This window comes from Haemorhous mexicanus, chromosome 4 (genome assembly GCF_027477595.1).
Source record: "Haemorhous mexicanus isolate bHaeMex1 chromosome 4, bHaeMex1.pri, whole genome shotgun sequence".
Taxonomy (NCBI): Eukaryota; Metazoa; Chordata; class Aves; order Passeriformes; family Fringillidae; genus Haemorhous; species Haemorhous mexicanus.
Window position 1 is genome coordinate 39,412,699 of NC_082344.1, and position 21,184 is coordinate 39,433,882.

General features: G+C 41.0%; 2 protein-coding genes across 7 annotated transcripts in view; one reads left to right on the forward strand and one right to left on the reverse strand.

Annotated features, from left to right (window-relative positions):
• CLCN3 (chloride voltage-gated channel 3) overlaps window positions 1–9,784 on the forward strand; it is a 60,313-nt gene extending 50,529 nt beyond the window's left edge. For 4 of the 6 annotated variants that reach the window (XM_059844520.1, XM_059844521.1, XM_059844523.1 and 1 more), the window contains 4 exons: window positions 183–581; window positions 2,419–2,635; window positions 4,968–5,043; window positions 6,701–9,784. In XM_059844520.1, the coding sequence (XP_059700503.1) occupies window positions 183–581; window positions 2,419–2,635; window positions 4,968–5,043; window positions 6,701–6,859 (851 nt within the window). In that variant the 3' untranslated portion in view covers window positions 6,860–9,784. The remainder of the gene's footprint in view (window positions 1–182; window positions 582–2,418; window positions 2,636–4,967; window positions 5,044–6,700) is intronic. The other 2 variants (XM_059844524.1, XM_059844525.1) reach the window with 1 other exon arrangement.
• A 1,981-nt stretch (window positions 9,785–11,765) lies between these two features.
• LOC132326415 (histone PARylation factor 1) lies at window positions 11,766–20,607 on the reverse strand. Its single transcript, XM_059844526.1, has 8 exons — window positions 20,505–20,607; window positions 19,274–19,433; window positions 17,193–17,379; window positions 16,604–16,702; window positions 15,423–15,573; window positions 14,611–14,698; window positions 13,844–14,016; window positions 11,766–12,023 (listed from the first exon to the last, which is right to left on the reverse strand). Exons 1-8 carry the CDS (start codon window positions 20,559–20,561, stop codon window positions 11,892–11,894), a joined length of 1,047 nt encoding a protein of 348 aa, XP_059700509.1. The 5' UTR covers window positions 20,562–20,607; the 3' UTR covers window positions 11,766–11,891.
• Window positions 20,608–21,184: the final 577 nt, after the last annotated feature.

Below are 21,184 nucleotides of genomic sequence, written 5' to 3' on the forward strand. Positions count from 1 at the left end.
ACTTCTTGAAGTTTTGTGTTAATTTTCTGTCTGTTGCTATCTGTTGGTATTATGCAGAAGGATGTTTGTCAGATCACCTTTCATGTCTTAGTTAAGTTTGTAGGTCTCAACAGGAAGGCAGAAAAATCTAAAATCATTGTTATCTGATACTCAGATGTTACTGGCTATCATTTTCCTTGCAGGTGGTGTGACAAGGATGACTGTGTCCCTGGTAGTTATTGTCTTTGAGCTAACAGGAGGGCTGGAATATATTGTGCCCCTAATGGCTGCAGTCATGACCAGTAAGTGGGTAGGAGATGCCTTTGGTAGGGAAGGCATCTATGAAGCACACATCCGACTGAATGGGTATCCTTTCTTGGATGCAAAGGAAGAATTCACTCACACAACACTGGCTGCTGATGTGATGAGGCCTCGGAGGAGCGACCCCCCTTTAGCAGTTCTGACGCAGGATAATATGACTGTCGAAGACATAGAAAACTTGATCAACGAAACCAGCTATAATGGTTTTCCTGTTATTATGTCAAAGGAATCCCAGAGACTCGTGGGTTTTGCTCTAAGAAGAGATTTAACTATTGCAATAGGTAACTAACTTTTCATATTGGATTATTATATACACCCATTTAAATTGTTTTATATTATTTTATATTCAAAATAGAATTTACTCTGTATGTTTTTAGACTTCAGGTTATGATAATATATCTTCAGTAGCAGGCTCTGAAATGAAGAAAATCCTCCTCTCTTTGTCTCTTGTAAAAGCAAAAGTTTTCATACTCAAATAGGTCAAAACAAAACTTAATCTGGAATTTTTTAGTTTTTTGAGGCTTTTGTTAGTATCTCTTTTCCTCGAGTAATGCTCTGCTAACATTGTTCTTCAAAATTGAGTAATTCTCATTTTTGACCTGCAGTATTCTGTGAGAATTACTGTCCAAGTAATTTTTAAATGTGGATCCTAGTTCTTTCTAACAGTGTGTTATTTACTTCTCTTATAACAATCAAGGTTGTATTATGGAGAGATAAGTGCAATATTAATTATTTTAGGTTTATGTTTTTCAATCTGTTTGTGTAATGGGAAATTAGTCCCTGGGCACATGAGCACACAAGCCCTGTTTGGAACATTTCTTTCTGGGTGAATATTATTAGTGCTTGTGTGATACTTGTGATAATGCTTTGTGCACTGGCAAGAAAACTTCTGTGGATTTTGAGGCTACTATCATAAGCAGAAGAGAAAACACACTTGTGTAAGAAAATGTTACAAAACTGTAACATTTAATACATTAAATAAGTGATGGAAGTTGCATCTTGAACTGCTTTTTTTTTAATACCTATATTTTAAACAAAGACACTTTAGAAAAGGACAGAAGTCTCCAGAAACTTTTTTAAAAACATATTTTGTGAACATAACAGTGTTTACTGCAGGCAGGTTTTTGCCTGTGGTCTTACTACTGTGTATACCATGGTATTACATTACATAGGATGTATATGAACGTACAAAACTTGGAAATTATTGCCAACACCATACTGGTTAAAGTTTGCATTTATTTGAGTAAACGGGGGAGTAGCAGAGCATTCTTCTTAGAAAATGCTTTCCACAGTTAAGACTCATTTCAGCTGCTGAGATTGTACAGTGAGAGTTGCTGAGTCCTGGGTTGTGTCTGTCTTGAGAGTCATTGTGCCCTGGCAGCCAAGAGGGCCAAGTATGTCCTGGGGTGCATCAGGCACTGCATGGCCAGCCAGGCAAGGGAGGGGATTGTCCTGCTTTGCTCTGCACTGGGCCAGCCTCACCTCCCCAGGTCCTGTGTGCACATTTCGGTGCCAGATTATCAGAGGGTTATAAAGCCATTAGAGATCATCCAAAGGAGAGCCACAAGGATGTGAAGGGCCTTGAGGAGAAGCCGTATGAGGAGTGGCTGAGGTCACTTAGTCTCTTCAGCCTGGAGGAGCCTGAGGGGAGACCTCACTGCAGTCTGCAACTTCCTCATGAGGGCAAGGGGAGGGGCAGGCACTGATCTTTTCTCTGTGGTGCCCACTGATAAGACCTGAGGGAATGGCCAGAAGTTGTACTGAGGGAGGTTTAAGTTGGGTATTAGGACAAAGCTCAGGGGGCTGTCAGTTGAGACTGACTTTTCCCTGGCTGTTTCTTCAGGAGCTGAGTAGGTTTTTTTTAGCCTTTCCACCTCTTTATAGTAAATAAAAGTGACTTATTTGAGTGAGAAAAATTAGTTGAATAATGACTAAAGCTGAATTGCAAATGGCTTTTGTGATTTTTGCCCACTTCCCAAGGATAAAGCAGTGGATGTGGAAATACATGCGAGAGCCTGGTAGTGTTGATTGAGCTGTATGTCTGCATTAACATCGTATTCCAAGAATATAAATTCTTCCTTCTCTGCTGTTTTTCCCCCTTCCCTGTCTTTCTTAAAGAAAGTGCTAGAAAGAAGCAGGAGGGGATTGTTGGCAGTTCCAGGGTGTGTTTTGCCCAGCATACCCCATCGCTTCCAGCAGAAAGCCCTCGCCCTTTGAAGCTCAGAAGCATACTTGATATGAGCCCTTTCACCGTGACAGACCACACACCAATGGAAATAGTGGTGGATATTTTCCGGAAGCTGGGTCTGAGGCAGTGCCTTGTAACACACAATGGGTGAGTAAAGTGGCAGCAATGCTGTACATTTTTTTAGATACAGTAGTTTTCACTTCCAGGATCAGAGTATTTGAACCAGGATGTACACCAGGATCGTGGTATTTGAACCCGTAAGTTTGGTATTGCAACTGAGGACCCCAGCTGTTCATTAAGAATGTGCTGTGCTGTAGCACCTCTGAAATTCTTACACCTTCCTTATATTCCAAGTAAGCAAGCAGATGATTTCAGTCATTTTATGATGTTCTGTTAAAAATTTACTGCCATTCAGCAAGCTTGGTCTGTGCAACTTGCTTGTGGAGGAGACACAACTTGTCTTGCAGAAATTTAGTCTTGTGCGCTGCAGAGTCTAAGGCCTGTATTTCCTGGTTATTATCTATGTTCTGGCAACATGCAATGTATCAGCAGTTACTGAACATCTACAAGTACTGGGTTCATAAAGAGTAAAGGAGAAAATGATCTAGTCAGTATCTCTTCTTCTGGAGTCTAGTGATGGCAATTACCAGCAAGCTTTTGTTTTTTGGAATACTAACAACTAAACTGCTGCTAGTTCTGAAACTTCACTCTGCACCTTTTGTTTCTACAATTCAAAATATTTCAGGAAAGTAGTTTTAAGATTTAGAATGTTTGTGAATAAGACTGTTGGGAGTTGTCCTGTGATTATCTACTAAATAAATCAGCCCCCAGCATGAAAACTAAATGTTCATTGTAATTGCCTCTTATCTAAACTGCTCCTTGTTTTTTTTACATGATCTTTTTCTGTGCAGCTGTTCCTTTAACATTCTGCTTTTCTGTATCTCTTTCATTAAACACTTGACATGCAACATCAAAGCTCCTACCATAGTATCTTGCTTTCCCTTTAGCATGTCTTTTAAGGCATCTGGGGAGTGAAATGTTGTCTGCTCATTCACATGTTTAGGATTGATCAGTGTCCTTGGGACAAGAAATCTGAAATGACTGGGACTTCGTTAGTTTTTCTGTGGGCAAAAGGACTGCTGCTGTATGGGGCGAATATTTAAATGTTTTGTTGGTTTCCAAGTTGTTTTTTTTTTTTTCAGATGTATTTTAAAGCAAATTTATTTGAATGTTCTCCTGTCTGGTTTTTGTTTTTGTTTTTGTTTTTTTTTTTTCTTCAATGCATCTCTGTATGGAATGGCAAGTAGTGTTTCCAAAAGTCTTTCTCTGGTAGGGAAAGGACATAATGATCTGACACTTAGAAGTTAGTCTGGGCATGCAGTTATTCTTGTTTTGGGGAGGGAAATTGGAATCAATAGAAATTCCCTAAAAAATATTTACTATGATTTTTTTTTCATAGTTTCTGTTGTGGTTGGGTGCTCAAGCATTGATGTTGATGCTAAAATCTTCTCTAGAGAAAGATTGATCATGCAAAGCTATGTCAAGCTCTACTAGAAATTTTAAACCATTTTATGATAAAGTAGCAGGAATGGCTTTAATATTTATTTTAACCTACTTCAGTTTACAAATTTGTGACATTCCACAAGCACTCTGTCCATTACAAAAGAGCAGATCATAAATACTAGTACTGGTGGTGTTTATCCATGGCATATAGCCTTGTGGACATCAAGGACTACTTTATATTTTGGCTGGCAGACTTCCTGCAAACTGAATATAACTGTTTAAAGACTTGCATCAACATACTGTTTCCAGTCCAGACTGGATTGTACAGAAATTGGTGCAGATGACAAGAGAGAAGACTGAGCCTTACTCCTTCAAATTTGTACCAGAATACCCATTCCAGGGAGTTGCTCTTGATTTGTCCTGTCATGAACAAGAAATTTGTCTGAATTACTCTGTTTCTAAGGACACCAGATAGCCCAGCTCTGTAGGGCAGCTTTGAACCTCAGTTGCTATGACTTTGCACAGTTATTACTTTGTTCATCTACTGTGGCTTGTTAAAATGTCAATAATAATCTGTATGTCTGAGGAGAAATAACTATTAAACGAAGGAAATACAAAGTAGATTTTAGTTTCGGTACCTTTAAAACCCAAAAATGTATGAATTTATGGTGAAGGGATAAAGTGTGCTACCCTGATGTGTACCTGATACAAGTAACATACTGCTCTGGGGTAGTTGAAGAGCCAATTGTGTTCAGCATTTTGGGAGAAAGGAAAAAAAGCAAACTCTGGGAAAGGGTACTGACTTTTAAATAAATTCTCATTTAATTATCTCATTAGCTTTCCTGCAACCATTCTTTCTTTTTTTTTTTTTTTTTAATTTTATTTTTAGTTTGCTCTAATCCTTTTCCATTATGATTAGAACTTTCTTTTTCCGTTTGATTTCACACAGTTATTAGCATAACATAATCTGTTGCAGGATTGTCTTGGGGATCATCACAAAGAAGAACATATTAGAGCATCTCGAGCAACTAAAGCAGCACGTCGAACCCTTGGTGATTAGATATATCAGATCTCATAATTAGACACATTAGAAGTCAGGAAGCATGAAACTTGTGAACTGTTCAGGGCTTTTATGGTATCGGCTGAGCCATGAAATCGTCTTATGCTCAAAATTTGTAATAAACATAAAACAACATGTGCAAAATCCTTTTGTAGAAAAGAAGCTGTAAATGTGAACATACTGTTAGTCACAACATTAAAGGAAAGTAAACAATAAACTTTCTGATACTTGTGTTGATGAGATCACATTGGTCCAGCTGGTTGATCTCTTGAATTCCCCAGGTGGGAAGGTATGCAGCTAGGAATACTTTCTCCCTGCCTAATGCAAATTAAGATTTTCATATATGCCAATTTCTTTTTCTGATTTGGACAGCTTTAAATAGCTGTTAAATAGCAAAGTATCACATCTTTTGAGAAGACGAGATAAGCATGTTTTAATTGCATCATTAGATCTTCCCTGTAATCCCCCTTTATTAACATGAATTTTTGAAAATATTTTTTAGCAAAGTCCTGTGATTTTATGTAAAGTCTGTGATTCTGCTGCTGTTACTTACAGCAGTGAGTGTAATCCTTTACAAAATGCGCAGTGATACCAGCCACCAAGTGGCCTGCTACTATGTAGTCTGTTGACTTCAGAATCTAGATATGATTTTAACCATGATGTTGTGAACTAACCCCTTAGATAGGTGGTACACTTTGTGTTAATTTAGACATGGGTTGCTAGTTCCATGTCTACTAAACATACCCACCATGTTTAGCTGCTTATGTGCAAAACATAATTATGTTCTCATTTTATGCTAATATTTCACAAGTATTTCATGCGTCCTTTAATAAGACAAATTGAAATGTACTAACCAGAATAACAAGGGCAGCAGCTCATTCATTCTGCTCTTTGCTTCTCTTGTGATATTATCCTTTTGGACAGTCTCACTCTATTTGATGTTTCGCAGTTATAGTTTTAAAAGACCCTGTCATAAGAGCACAGCATCTAAATTGGAAAATGAAAATTTCATTATTCACAGTTTATTTTTTTCTAAAGCCATGAACTCCAAAAACTAATTAACTGTTGTTTATTTTACAAAAATTTCGTGGCCAGTACAGTGTGCTCCTATGAATACATTCAATCTGAGCCAGTGTGTCAGACTGGAAGGATCCTTCTGGTTTAAAAAAGGAGGGGAAGGGGAGTTTGATTTGCTTGATCTGGGGCCATCAAGCAATACATCACTTCTCATGGCTAGGTTGGAACATGCCTCCCTTATGAAATGGATCACTGTCACTTCTTTTTCATACCTCTTTTCTTTGTCCCTCTTTGTTACTTTTTTGTTGGCATATGCTACTGAAAATTTGATTTTTGTAGAAACAAAAAGTTAAATAAAAATTGTAATGGGCTCTACTTGTATGACTTGTATTTCATTAAAATGGACTACAGCTGTCAGAGACCATTTGATACAGTGTCTCAGTATTGCTGTGTTTTATAAAACTGGTGGTTCCTCAACATTTTGATAAATAAAATGTTTCTGTTTAAATAAGAAAATCAGGCTGTTTACTTTTGCTCTATTCCTGTCAACAAAAAGGACATGGCTACAGATTTGTTCTACTTTATTATTTTCCTGCTTGGATTAATATCGGTCTTCCATTTATCCTTTTCAGGCGCCTCCTTGGCATTATAACAAAAAAAGATATCCTCCGTCATATGGCCCAGACGGCAAACCAAGACCCCGCCTCCATAATGTTCAACTGAAACCCATAGCTGAGGAGAGAGAGGAAACGGAAGAGGAGGTTCATTTGTTGAATAGCACAACACTTTAGTCTGGGGAAAACTTCTAAAATCAGAGACGAGCTGGGTTTTTATGTAACAGTGCTGCTGGCAATCAGGAGTCAGTCTGGGGGAGCGTGTGGCGAGGAGGAAGGCTGATGGGAGTGTGGGAAGGGAGAGCTGCTGTTCTGCACTGGATGCGTCCCGAGACATCAGGTCTGCCATGATAGTGCAGTGGGTGAGCCGTGCAAAGCGATGCCATTCTCCAGCCCAGCCTGGTACTTCAGCATTGAAGAGATGTGTTATTAATCCCTGTTTCTGGAGGGATCATTCTGAATTGAGCCATCTTGTGGAGACTGAAAGGTCTTGCCCTTTTTACCATTGAAACCTGTTGTGTTAACTCATGAAACGTATTAACTATTACTCGTCACCTTTCTACATTCCAGAAGAGCTTTATTTCTCTCTCTCCTGAGCCGTAACAAAGCCTCTTTAAAATTGGTGTGCCCTTTTGAAGCAGTTGTTTCTCATATTGAGATGTACTGTGAGTTACTGAGGTGTGATCACAAGAAGGGAGGTTTTTCTTGTGCCATTAAATGTGTAAGTTCGTACATCACTAAATGCTTGGGGCAGTGCAGATGCACTGCAACAAAACCAGGTTGAACAGGTAGTACTTTCCAAGAACCACACAAGACTTCTTTCAACCCGTGTGCTGTCATGATATGAGAAAACTAAAACCAGGTGAAACCAGTATTTTAAGGAAAAATACTGGTTTTGCTGCAGAAAATATCAATGTGACCTGGTCTTATGCAATTTTTGTATTATTGAACACACTATGATATATACCAATGTTGTGCAGTATAAGGAAAAATACTGCTATTCTACTAGTTTAAGAGCTGGAACAATTCTGTATACGTGTATCTGGTAAAAAAATGCATGCTTCAACACTGGAGATCTTTTCCCCCCCTGTAAAATTTGAGAATGGTCATTTTTATTTTTTCTTCTCCAAAAAAGATGTTCCACTGCTGACATGGTAGGAAGAAATGTAACTCATAATTTGCACTAAATGTATATTATTTTTCTTGAAGTTTTACCATTCTTTATTTATATTTGTATGGATTTAAAAAAATCTATTAAATATGAATCAGTTAATATCTCACATAACTGATTACCTTTTTAATGTGATTTTATAGAATAATTCATAATCCTCTGCAAGTAATGGAGGATTAGCAAATGTTTACAACTAGATGAAGGGTTTCAAGAAAATGGCTTCTTTATGATCCAACATACATTCAAGATAATTTTCAAATATAACTTTCACTGCCGTTACCTTGGATTTCCTTTTTTCTTTACTAGCAGATAACTGGAACAGTAATAGTAGAGGGTTTTATTTAAAAAAAAACAACCTGCAGGGTTTTAAAAGTAATAGGAGAAAGCAACTATTAGATTGCTTTTGACTCTTCTTTTCTCCCAAGTATATAAAGGTGTAAATTACATATAGTCACACCTGAGCAGCAGGGCAGAATTGAATCCAGTACTTGAAACTTAGGCAGGACTTTAAAATTCAGCAGCAACACACACGCAGTCGGAGGTGAACTGACAGACCCCTAACTTCTTCACAGTACATTGTTTTGTTTCCTATTCATTTTATCAGACCATCACCAGAACTGCATGCAGAGGAAAAAGTAACAATATGCTATAAACCTAAATTGGGAAGGAAAAAAATTAATCTGGCTGACAAAAATCAAGTTTTGTAATATGAGGTTGGATAAAATTTCTTCCTTTTAACAATTATGCTCACAAGACTGCAAAAATGGGAAGAATATAAGCACTAAAAGGCTAACATAATCTTAAATATCTCTAAGGCATTCATCACAGTTACCTTAAACATCTTTATTCATGAAGTACTCAGTATGATTTTATCTTAAGTACAATAACACAATGAACCAAAATTCTGGCACTTTTGCTGTGCTGCACAAAAATGGCTGTGCTTAAATAAGCACACTGTTGAATTTGAACTTATTTTTCTTAGTAAAAAAACTGCCATTTACATTTTATCATCTCAGTTCCTGCAGCACCTGGAACCAGTGGAAAGTGAAATGTGCCAGGGGGATCACAGTGATCAGGCCCTGTATTAAAAACAGGTTTGGAAATGAAACAGGGAATTGGGCTATGTAAAAATGGGAGCATGGCAACAACCACCTGTACTCTTCCATGTGACATCAGTGCCAGTTAAAAATTTGCTCTGTTACATTACATAAGCCTGAAGAAGAGGAAGCTTCACAAAGAGCCCATTTACAGAAGGTAGCTCTGAAAGTTGTCTGTGACACTGATTTCTGTTGTCTGATTTTTTTTTTTCTACAGTGGAAGAATACAAACTCACTACACATACAAAAATCACTTTAAGTCAGTTTGAAATCTCCGCCCTGTCTGGTGTTATTGTAAAACACTGCTGTGTGTACTGTATTAACTTGCACCTAATTCTAGAGACTGCTGTCTGAATTAAAACACAATTCACACTCCTGCTGTGTTTCATTTCTGTGTGGATCCTGAGAGCTGCACATACATTGTGCATCTCCGTTTATTCTTAGCCTGCTAAGCTTTCCCTGTTGACATTTAAAATGTCTTCTGGTAAACATGCAGTAGAGGTTCTGTTAACGAAGTATGTGTGCCTGTGCTGTGCAACAAAAAATTTCTAACATGAAACTTGCAGCGCCTTACTCAAATTACTAATTAAAAAAAAAAAAAATGGTGGCGGATGGGAGGGGGAAAGTGTCAGCATTTTTTTATTTTTTAAATCATTCAGATACTGGTTCATGAAGAATGCATTCTTTGTTAATCTGTGATGTTGCCTAGAGCTGTATTTAATATTGATCTTAATGTTTTTATTTATAATAGTGTGGTAGAACTGCATATCATTACAGTAAAAATTCTTATTACTGTGATGATTTAATCAAGCATTAAAAACTTCTGTATGACCATTTATTGTTCTGTCATATTTTCTCATTGTTTTCATAAAAAAGATTTGTGTTGATTTTTGCATTTGTTTTCCCTGAGAGAAAATTAACAGCTAGGAATTTTACATATAAAACTGGTAAGAAGATTTGACAAAAAGAATGGAGTTTAGGAGAGGCAGTATTGCATTGCCTAGCATTTGGCTAAAAGTCAGTAGCCAAATCAAGCCCATCAAAGAGATCTACCTTAGGTGGGATATTTTTCTAAAATAAACATTTAAGATTTTGTTTTAATTACAGAATAAAACCAAAATCTTTTTGCTTTAAAATAGTTAAAAATGGAAGATCCTCTGATTGTCTGAAAACCATCTGTTGATGATGCGCATGTCATAGAATGCCCTGGTTTGGACAGGAGCCTAAAGACTACCTCATTCCAACCCCTCCTGCATGGGCAGACACAACTTCCATGAGACAGGTTGCTCAGAGCCCCACCCATTAAACACCTGGAAGGACGGGCAGGTACCACCCCTCTGGGCTACCCCTTTCAATATTTCACCACTCTCCCAATAAAAAATGCATTCCCCCTGTCTAGTCTGAATCTACTCCTTTTCAGTTAAAACCATTACTCCTTGTCCTAGTGTAGCAGGCCCTGCTAAAAAGTCTGTCCCAGTTTATTGATACACAGCACAGATCAGTCATGTTGCAGCTGCTGTAACAGACTTCCTTCTCCATCAGAGGTTAGTTAATAAATAAATATGGACATCCAGTCTCAGGTCATCATTTTTGCAGATCTAGGTTCATATTTAAGGAACAGTTAAAAAGTCAAATTTTTAAGGACCCCTCCAACTCAAACCTTTCCATGATTCTTCTGTTTTAGTACTTGTGTGATTTACAGGGCCTTGATATTAAGGTCTCCTGTACTTGAAACAAAAAGGAGAATGAGATGGAAAGTACCTGTTTCTTATGTATTAAACAAAGCTCTCTAGGCCTATGAATGAGTGCCTGTAAGTCTGTGCTCGAATAATTGGGACATTAATAAGCTGAATGAAAGGGGTAAAGTTGTCAAATTTACACTAGTAGCTGTGGCATGTGATTACCATGTGCATTTGAAACGCACAATACGTTTGCAGCACTCTAACCTACATTGTAGCTTCACTGCTCCCTTCTACCATTTAACTGGCAATCCTTTGCTTAAAAGAGTAGGAATGACTTGCATTTTAGCATGGTGCTACTGGCCTATAATCTTTATTAATAGTAATTAGTATTGCTGTCATTAGTACTGATGTGAATTGCTACAATGGAAGTCCAATCACTGGATGGTGGCAGGGCTGTTGAGTAAAAGCAAATGTTATTTTCCATTGTTTCTGGACTGTTACTTTAATCAATCGTCAGAGAATAAACCTCCAAGTGCAGTAACAAGAACACAGAACTTGGGACTAAGGACCTTAAAAGCAATTAATTTGCACCTCGTACAAAATCACTTGGCTTTAATTTTTCAGTATTTAAAACTGAAGATGGCTTCTTGTTAGCAAGGTAGCAACTGAGTAGAATTCCTAATTTCTCTTGTAATGTCAGTTAGCATTTCCTTCATCCCATCAGTTTCCTGCACTTGAGCCAGCTCAAGGGAATGCTTTAGCTGCGGGGCAGGACACAACTGGAGAAACAGAGAAGGGCAGGCAGAACAATTACCTGGAACAGTGACGTGGGGATCGCTTCGCATTTGGTACGGCGGGTGGTGACCGAGCCCCGGCGGCCCCGCCGTGCCGAGTCAGTGGCGCGGTGCCCGCAGGCGCTCCGAGCAGTGCTGGGCGGCGGCCCGCCCTCCCCGAGCCGCCCTGCAGCAGCACACCCCCGCCCGGGTTTGGCTCCCGGGGCCCGCAGGGCAGCGCCAGGCGGCCGTGTCAGTCCCACAGCCCCGCCCGTGGGCGGCTCCTCAGCCCCGCAGCTCCTCAGCCCCGCTCCCCGCCCCGGGCCCGCCGTGCGCAGCCAGCAGCGGGGAAGCAGCGCGTTCCTTAGAAAACCTTTACTGACCGAGGGAACACCGCCACCGCGTACAAAAAGACCCACAGACACACAGACAAGCCCGGTCCCGGGCGCGCAGGGCCGCCCCCCAGCTGCAGCCCCCGTGCCCGGCTCAGGGCGCCAGCTGATCCAGGTCCTCCTCCCGCCGGCTGCCCAGGTGCTGCTCGATGATTTCGGCAAAGAGGTTCCTCTTCAGCAGGGTGTAAGCCAGGGGCAGCAGCTGGCCCACCGTCTTGTGGAAGTACTACAGGGGAGAAGCGAAAACAAGAACCATCCTGGGCCCCAGTGGCTTTGTTAATTCCGGGAGCAGCCCCACCTCCTGGCTCTGCCCCATTCACACTGCGCCCTTCAACCCCTCCCAGAACGCCTGAGCACATCCTCATACTACACCTGCGACAGCCACAGCAAGGGCAGGGAGGGTACCCAAGCTGCTGCAGTGAGAGAGAAATCGAGTGTTAGCAGTGCAAGAGATGATGATCCCACTCAGTACAGCATCCCAAACTGGAGCCTGCAGGTGAAGTTCCCTATCCTGTCACAGTCCCATGTCTCATCCCACTCCACAGTTTGAGCAGATTACAGTGGTACTTACAGTAACCATTTAAGAACTTCAAATGTATAAACACCATTTACTATGCATTAATGCATATTATTAATGCATATGTAGCCTTTGCAATAATTATTGTACATATAAGTCCATTGTACCTCTCAAACAAAGGGGACGATTAAAGTTCTCTTCTATGTCTTGGGCTACAGATAAATGGCAGTGTTTCTCTGGCTCTGTAAGCAAATGGCCAGGAAGGCTCTGGTCAGAACTGGGAAACAGCTCCAAGCAGGAGCTCCAAGAAAGGCAGGGACCTAACTGAGCAAAACTTAGGTGTGAAGCCACTGTTTCTTCTGTTTACTAAACTAGAAGATGAAGCTTTCTAACTCTAGAAAGCAGCTGCAAAGTTACAGGCGTTCCAAGCTGCAGTGTAAAACAGACAAGACACATGACAGTACAGTAAACACAATTTTTCACTGCAGGACCTTGTCAGTGGTTAGACTCATGTGCTGAGAAGCACAGAGCTTGGAAGATGAGTATTTGCCTCTACCTACTCAGAAAAACAGAAGTGTTTCCTTCACTGCCCCTCCAGTCATAGAAAGCATTTAAGCAGCTGAAGCAGCCTAGTCTGTGAAAGAAGGTTTCTAAATGAGCAGGATATTGAAGAAAAATAGAGCATTTCAGAAAAAGAGCATTTTCAGATGCTGTATGGAACTTAAAGAGAGCATGAAGTCTAAGAAACGCATTAGTAATTTAACAGTGTATGGCAGGAGCAGCAGTTTTCATGCATTTCAATGTCTAAGTATTTTAACCAGTGATCAGCACAGCTCTTTCTACATTTAGTACTGAAAAACTTCTCTTTCCCATGATACTCTGGAGCACCACTCAACCAATACTATTTTTGCTAGAAGCAGCTGTTTTGCAGGGCTGTTTCTATGATGATCCATTCATATTAGACTGATGTTGAAACTTCATGTGCTATTTTCTAGCCATTGACTAATTACAGCTATGACCCTTTTCATCTACAGGCCAGTAGCCAATATAGAACAAAAAGCATTAAGTATAATTTTTATGTGCAATAAGTGCTATTAATTCAATCCCCTTACTGACAATGTTCACTGTTAGAAGAGAATTAGGGAGGAGACTCCAGGTGGGAGGTGCACTATGCAGTACAGCCAGGCAGCTCCCCTGGGTTCATGTTCTTCCAAGCTGGGGTTTACTACAAGTCTGTTTCTTGATCAGGTTGAATATGGGTGCCTATACAAGCAGCTGGGGACAGGGGACTCAAGCTGTTCAGTGTATTTGGATCAGGTACTTCACACTCCACTTCTGGATTGCAGGACTGGGCTTTCATACACACAATTTTAAATTCAACATGGACTTTTTAACAGTTTTCATGAATTAGGAATATTCTCATAGACCTCTACGATTTCTAGGGATAATTAATCTAGAGCAGAACAACTTCTAGTCCATGTATAAAACTATGCATTGATTTTGTGAAGTATGATTGTAGTAGTACTCACATGTGATCCGTAGCAAAATAGGTCCATGCCCAGTTCATAGCCCATTCCATAATCACATTCATCATTAGCAAACTGAACAAAGGTCAGCATTTCTTGAATGGGTGCAAAGGCCTTCACTCTCTCCTCATCAGTCGGAGCATCAACAATGGCCTTGCAAATTTTTTTAAGATTAGCTGCAAAAAACCAAAAGTAGATATTTAGATGTTTAAATAAAGAAATTTAATATTGCACAGAAGTATTCTGTGGCAAAACTATACCCATGTGTCACGCTTACACATAAGGTAAGTGGGCACACCCTGAACAGCTGGTGAAGCTTCACCCTTTCCTTGGAAGTTCATTCTTGCCCCATGCCCATCCCTCTCAGATCCTCACAAAAGGAGACAAGCACTTGCGTGATGAAATTTCATCAAGGAACTGATTCTGGTTAAAATGAAACTGGAGGAAGGTGGTGGATAAGAAATAAGCCCACACATCCCTGAATGTAGATCAGCTTTTTGATCTACTTCCTGCATGGCTTTGACAACACAAAAGAAAAGACCATCTAAACTACTGCTTCAGGCATTCTTTTCTCAGATTCAGCAGGTTTCATTGAGTCTCACCTGGCTCCTTTAAAGACAATACTTTGAGGTCAAGTGTGATGGTTAGGACTTCTACATTTTACTCCCATCAGTCAAATTTTTAAAGTAGAAAACATGAATTAAATTTGTTTTTTACTGAGGGTTGTTTACTTCAAAAAAGCAGAGGGATACAGTAAATGAGATGTTTACCATTTGTTTCAGGAAGTTCTCTGTATCCAACATCATTTTTGTCTACAGGAACGACTAGACCTGCTCCATGAAATGCTTTGGTCACCACCTGAATAAAGAGACAGAAAATGGAACATAGCACCATAAGACAGTATTGTGACCTAAAAATAACTCATCTCATTAAACCCTAACATCTGACTGCTGGTGGTCAAACCTAACATGGTGTCCTGGCTTCAGGACATCAACTTAGGTTTCAAATTACATTGCAGTTAATTTCAAGTATTGAAGTTTGAAATAACTGGAAATGCCATTTCAGTGAAATTCTGAACTGTAGGAACCCTTGTAGTCACTTGTGTTGCACTGTACTGCATTTGTTTAGTCCCCTACCGTAACTGTTTTTAGTACGTATGCAAAAAATCTCTGTTATTATCATCCATACCATCCTTAATGGTCCTGTTTCTAACCGATCCAACCCAACTATTTAGAACAATCTTCAATTTAAAGCAGTTTTCTCCATGGCCTCTATTTGTTCCAGGTTTTAGACTACTGTGCTCACTGAAGTTTTTTTTTTTGTGGTGGTTTGTTCTTGTTTCTTTTTAAGTGAGTGCCAAGCCATGATTTACAAGACTTAAGTGTTTTTATTTAAATCGTATTATTTGGAGCACACTGGCAGTAATCTTCCCTCTTTTGAAGTTTTATAGAGAGCTGATTACCTTGGGAAATGCTTAATGTAGCATCCTTACTGACTAGAAGGATGGAAAAACACAAACAGGAAGTAAATGAAAAAAATTTAACAGAACTTAGTTCTCTCCAGTAGATGAGGAAAGTCATACTTTCTTATCTCTCTGTTTCATCTTCAGGGTTTTTTGTTCCAGAGAATAACCCAGTTCTTTTGCTGTTCTTGTTAGTTTTTCATCTACGTCTTTCAAAACAGCATTTTTCTTTTTATCAGCCACTTCCTTAAGTTTTTTTGACAAAAATAATCTGCAAAGAGATGAAACACGTCAAGAAAACAAAAAAAATTAATAGCCTTTTAAACGCTAAACCTCTAGATCTTAACAACAAAGATCAGCAGTCCTGTGTTTATTTATACAGACTTGAAAATGCAAGCCTTTTAAGAAGAGGCAAGAAAATAGTTTGGGCACATCTAGTACTTGGGCTTTTCTTATCTGTACCTGCATTACAATCTAGCTTATGCAATCTGCAGGTGCTGAAGGTTGTCCCAGCCTCAGTAACTGTTCATCTTTCTATCTTAAGAATTCAGTTTGCTGTTTCTGTGCCATATACACCATTTGTCATCCAAGTCATGCACACAAATACATATTTATGAGCTCCCCCATGGTACTTTCAAAACAAATGTCCTCGTTTAACTCTGCAGTGCACAAGGGTTCTTTTGCAGAAGCCATTCTTCAGTCGGCTTTCGCTGACTGACACGTGTCTGTCCTTAGAAAGCTTTCCATTTTTAACTGGCAGGGATGAGGTCAGTTGTTTACCTTCCTGATGCAGGAACATGTAAAGTTCCATGAATCAGACTGAACTACATATCCACATCAGTGTTATCCTGCCACAGGGCAGAAATGGTGCTTCTTGTCAATATTAATTATATACAAAAATAATGTATTATTTTTATGTAGACAAGAACAAGAGCCAGATGCTATTAATCTACTATGACACTCAGATTTCCTTCACCACTGTTTGAGATGCCCTTTCTCTACTTACAAAATTATTTTAACATATCCAGTGAATATTTTTTCCAATTTAGAGCCTGTCACAGCCAATATATTTAAGGAATGATGTAATTAACACTTATTTTAGTTCTGAAAGGAAAGCACTGTTAAAAGCCTACAGAGGCTTTAGAGAGAATCTAAAAACTTGCCAACAGGGGCAGAAAATAAGTGAAGGTTTCTTAAGAAAGACATACAATAAGTTAGCTCCATTATTCCACATCCCACCTCCCAATTAAAAATTTCTGTCTATTCTGTTCTTTGTAAATAAAAGTTAATATGAACCTTACTTGACTGCAGCAAAGACATTATCACCAACTTGTGAAATCACACAACCCTTCTTTGCTTCATTTGCACCAACCCACACTGGCAGCTCATCTGGCACATCCCTATTGATGAAAAAGTACACACAAAATAGTCAAGCTGTGTCCATTTCTCCTATTTCAAAGTAAAAATAAATTTGCCTCCTCACTATGCTGCTGTCTCCTTCAGAACCCCACCAAGAAATGCCCTTAGATCTAAAGCTCTAAAATCTTAGAGCAAGCCTTGAAAAGAGCTTGCATCCATACATGTACAGAGAATACACATTTCCTTTTGGTAACTTGATTTTCTTCTCAGCATCATGGCAAAAGTTAAAGATTAATGAATGAAAGTGCTCTGGATGGCTGAAGGAGGTAGATTAATAAATATTCAAAACTAGTCTTCAACTCCTGTTACTGCAAACTTCTTTAATAAAAAGATAAAGCCACGTGTTAATGTGCTACTACAAAAAAGAAAGATTCTTGCTTGGTGATAGCACACAACTTATGTTTCATGAAAAAGAGGACAAAAGCTATGCATAGTTGTAGTGGAACAAGAGCACACAGGAAATAAAAATACCTGAAATATCCCATGTGATACTGTGTTCTGCTATCCCCAACAAGTATAGTCTGAAATTCTGGGGGATCATAGAAGAATCTCCAATGAAGATTGAAGTTCACATCTGTTGATTTTGCTTTTTTGTGTTTTCCAGCAAGAATATCATATGGTCCAACCAGCTTAAGTCCAACACTTGACACAAGTGCATCTGAAAAGCAAACCATGAATCAGGTGCACATCTAGACCGGGAAGTTCTAGTGTGGCTCAGGTATCGAAAGTTTCCATGAATTCAGTCAAACACTATTCACTAGACAAGGAAAGCTAAGAATTGTTTTGTCCAGATAGTTTTCATTGAAGAGTTATTATATTGTAATAAAAAGTAGCCATCCAGGAATAGTCCAGTGTCAGGCTAGAGATTGGTGATGACTGTGTCCCTCAGGGTTACGTACTGGGACCAGTATTGTTTAATATTCATCTTTATCAATTACACAAGACTGGATCAGCAAATCTCAGCAAATCTGCAGATGACACCAAGGTGAGGGGTGCAGATGACACTCCTAAAGGATGGGATGCCATCCCGAGGGACCTGGACAAGCTCAAGAATTGGGCCCATTGGAATCTCTTCAGGTTTAACAAGACCAAGTGGTCTTGGAAAGCTCTGCACCTGGGCTGGGGCAACCCCTGGTATCAACACAGGCTGGGGATGAACAGATGGAGAACAGCCCTGCTCAGAAGGACTTGGGGCTGCTGGGACATGACCCAGCCCAGAAAGCCAAACATGTCCTGGGCTGCATCCAAAGCAGGGTGGCCAGCAGGGCAAGGGAGAGGATTCTGCCCCTCTGCTCAGACCCCACCTGCAGTGCTCATCCAGCTCTACAGCTGTCAGCACAGCAAGGTCATGGACCAGCTGGAGTGGGTCCAGAACAGGGTCATGAAGATAAGAGGCTTAGAGCACCTCTCCTATATAGACAGGCTAAGAGGGCTTTGGTTGTTCAGTCTGGAGAACAAAAGGTTCCAGGGACCTGACTGCAGCCTTTCAGTACTTTAGGTATTGAAGGTAAGGACAAACGTTTTAGCAGGGCCCGTAGCAAGAGGACAAGGGGTAATGGTTCATAACTAAAACAGGGCAGATTCAGACTAAATACAAGAAAAAAAAAAAAAAAAAAAGCCTTATGATGCCGGTGGTGAAACACTGAAACAGGGTGCCCAGGGACACAGTGAATGACCTAGAAACATTTAAGGTTGGGCTGGACCCAGCTCTGAGCAATCTGGCTCTGCTGAAGATGTCTCTGCTCAGTGCAGGGGGTTTGACTCGATCACCTTTAAAGGTCCCTTCCAACCCAAACCATTCTGACTCTGAAAGACACATCCATTTCCAGAGCACACAGGGATGCCACATTCTGTTATATAACAAACTTGAAGAGGCTGAAATCCAGATTTAGTAGTGCTTACACTGAGTTAAAGTCTTGTCAACCTCTCGTCCCACCAGCAAGGAGGCTGTGGGTGCACAAGAAGCTGAGAGGGGATGCAGCTGGGACAGCTGATCCCAACTGACCAAAGGGATATTCCACAGCATTTGGCATCACACTCAGCATGACAAAGACTTGCCTTCTTGGAGATGGCTGAACACCTGCCTGCCTGAACACGGGAACTGGTGAATTAATTCCTTGTTTTGCTTTCCCTATTAAACTGTCTTCAGCTCAACCCACACGTTTTCTCACTTTCACCCATTCAATTCTTTCTCACCAAGACAAAGTGAGCAAGTGCCGGTGTGGTGCTTAGTTGTTGACTGGCATTAAACCATGATACAGGAGGAAACTTGAGTTCCATACTAAACATTTTAAATGCACCTGTGAGAAAGGCAGACTTAGACCACATTTAGTCCCTTTACACTGCACAACTTCAGCAGTTACATTTTAGAAAACTTGAAGTGTACATCCCAGTGATTATAGCCGGTGCTCTAGTTTACACTCATGTAAATATCCTCCATCTCAAGTGAAAAGCTGAAGCTTCATTAAAATGCATCTGACCACCTCCAGCTCACCTGCTTCCAGGCTGCTTTTGGGAGTGAAAGTTAGAAGAGGCAAAATTTAGAACCTCACCACTTGGTTTCTCAGGATCTAGCTCCTCACAAAACTTCCAAAACTGGTAGAAGTCCTCAGGCAGTCTAAGCCGATAGCACGTTTCGGCTTCTTGGCAAAGACTATCAGGAATATCTGCCTGGTTTGATCTTCTCTTCTTGACAGCTCCATTTTTTTCACTCTGTAGATTAAAAAAAACCAAAAAACCAACCCAAAATGGAATTAATTTAGTTGCTTTCTCTCAGCTCTACCAAAGGAGTCTACAAAGCTTTTATATTAATGAAGGAACAAGGATTAGATCCATTAGGATATGTTTGTTGGTTAAAGCAGTATATATACAGCCTAAAACATCTGTTTTGAACAGACCCCATTAAAAGTGGAGGCTGACAAACGTACTAAACATGTCTGCAGTAGCAAACTGCTACTTTGATATTAATGGGTCAATATAATCAACAGAATCACTTCTGTTAGTTAATTTAGCAAAGGAGCAAGCAATCCTAAAGTTTAATCTAATTCTACATTGCTCTAAAATGATCATTTCAAACCACACTGCAGACAGAATACAATACGTTTATGTTTTTTACAGACAGTTGAAAGTAGGAATACTATTTTGTCAAATTAAATAAAAAATCTGCTGGTCTCTACTATTTTAACTACTGTGCTATTCAACATCACAACTACTGCAATTTGCAATGCAGCATTTTAGAAGCAGTTTAGAGGTGAAGTTGCTTTTAAAAATGATGTTACATGAGCTGAAGCAGGCTAGGAAATTATCCATACGGGCACACTCTGCTGGGGCAGTAGACTCAACCACCATTCCCACATGTCTCCATGAACTGGTAGGAATCGCTACTCCCCCCATTTGAAAGAATATACAAATAAAATAAACAGCAAGGTTTCTTTCTTGTTCTTAGGAGAGCATCTCCGAAGCAGGGCCGCTGCCAGGTAAGCCGGGTCGCGGCGCGTGTCGCCGTTCGCAGCGCGGTCCCGCCGGGATGACGCGGCGGCCGGAGGGCCCAGCGCATCCCGAGCGCGGCGGTCCCCGCGGAACGCCCGGCCAGAGGAGCGGCTGCCGCGCAGGAGAACGCGGGGCCCTGTGACTGTCCCCAAAGCCACGGAGCAAAACAGAACGAGGGGCAAGGAAACAGAGGGCCGACAGACACCACAAGGCACCCGCGCGGAGCAGGCCCGCGGCCCTCGCAGGCGGGTGTCCGGCCGCCCCCGGCCGCGTCCCCGCCGCCCCCCGCCCCACCTGCTCTCCGGCCGGTCCCGCCGCGCCGCGCGGCCTCCGCTTCCCGCCACCTGCCATGCGCTCCCGCCGCCCGCATCCCGCGCGCCCGCCGCGCCTGCGCAGCACCGGCCCCGCGCGGCGGCCGCGAGGGGCCGGGAGCGTGAGGGGCTGTGAGGGGCGGGGGCCGCCGGCAGCCCCCGCTGTGGCACCGCCGCCACGGCGGCGACCCAGGGGACAGCGACGGGGCACGACGAGGGACGCAGATCACCCCGGATGGCGCATACGGCTGGTGCTGGAGATGAGACGGGAGCTCACCGCCATTTCCCTCAGCGGTAGATACACCGCATAGATACGCTTTGGAGGCTGATTTATTTAAATCCTACTTACATATACGTGCAAATTCCTGTAATATGAGTTAGGGTGGTGTATTGGGATCAGATAGAGGAAGAGATGACCTGAAATGTAAATGTAATCATCTCCTTCAGAGCTAAAGGCGTAAGAGAGAGGAAGCAATACAGATTTTCAGTATAAATTAAAAAAAAAAAAAGCCCAATCCCCTAATCTTCTGCTTTAGCAATTGACAGCTGCCAGGAGTATGAAAACAGCATCACAGCTTCTGTTCAGTGAAAGAACCGAGGCAGCCGTGTGTAGCATGCCACAAGTGGGACACGCTCCACAGTTTAGAGCAGCCCGTAATCACA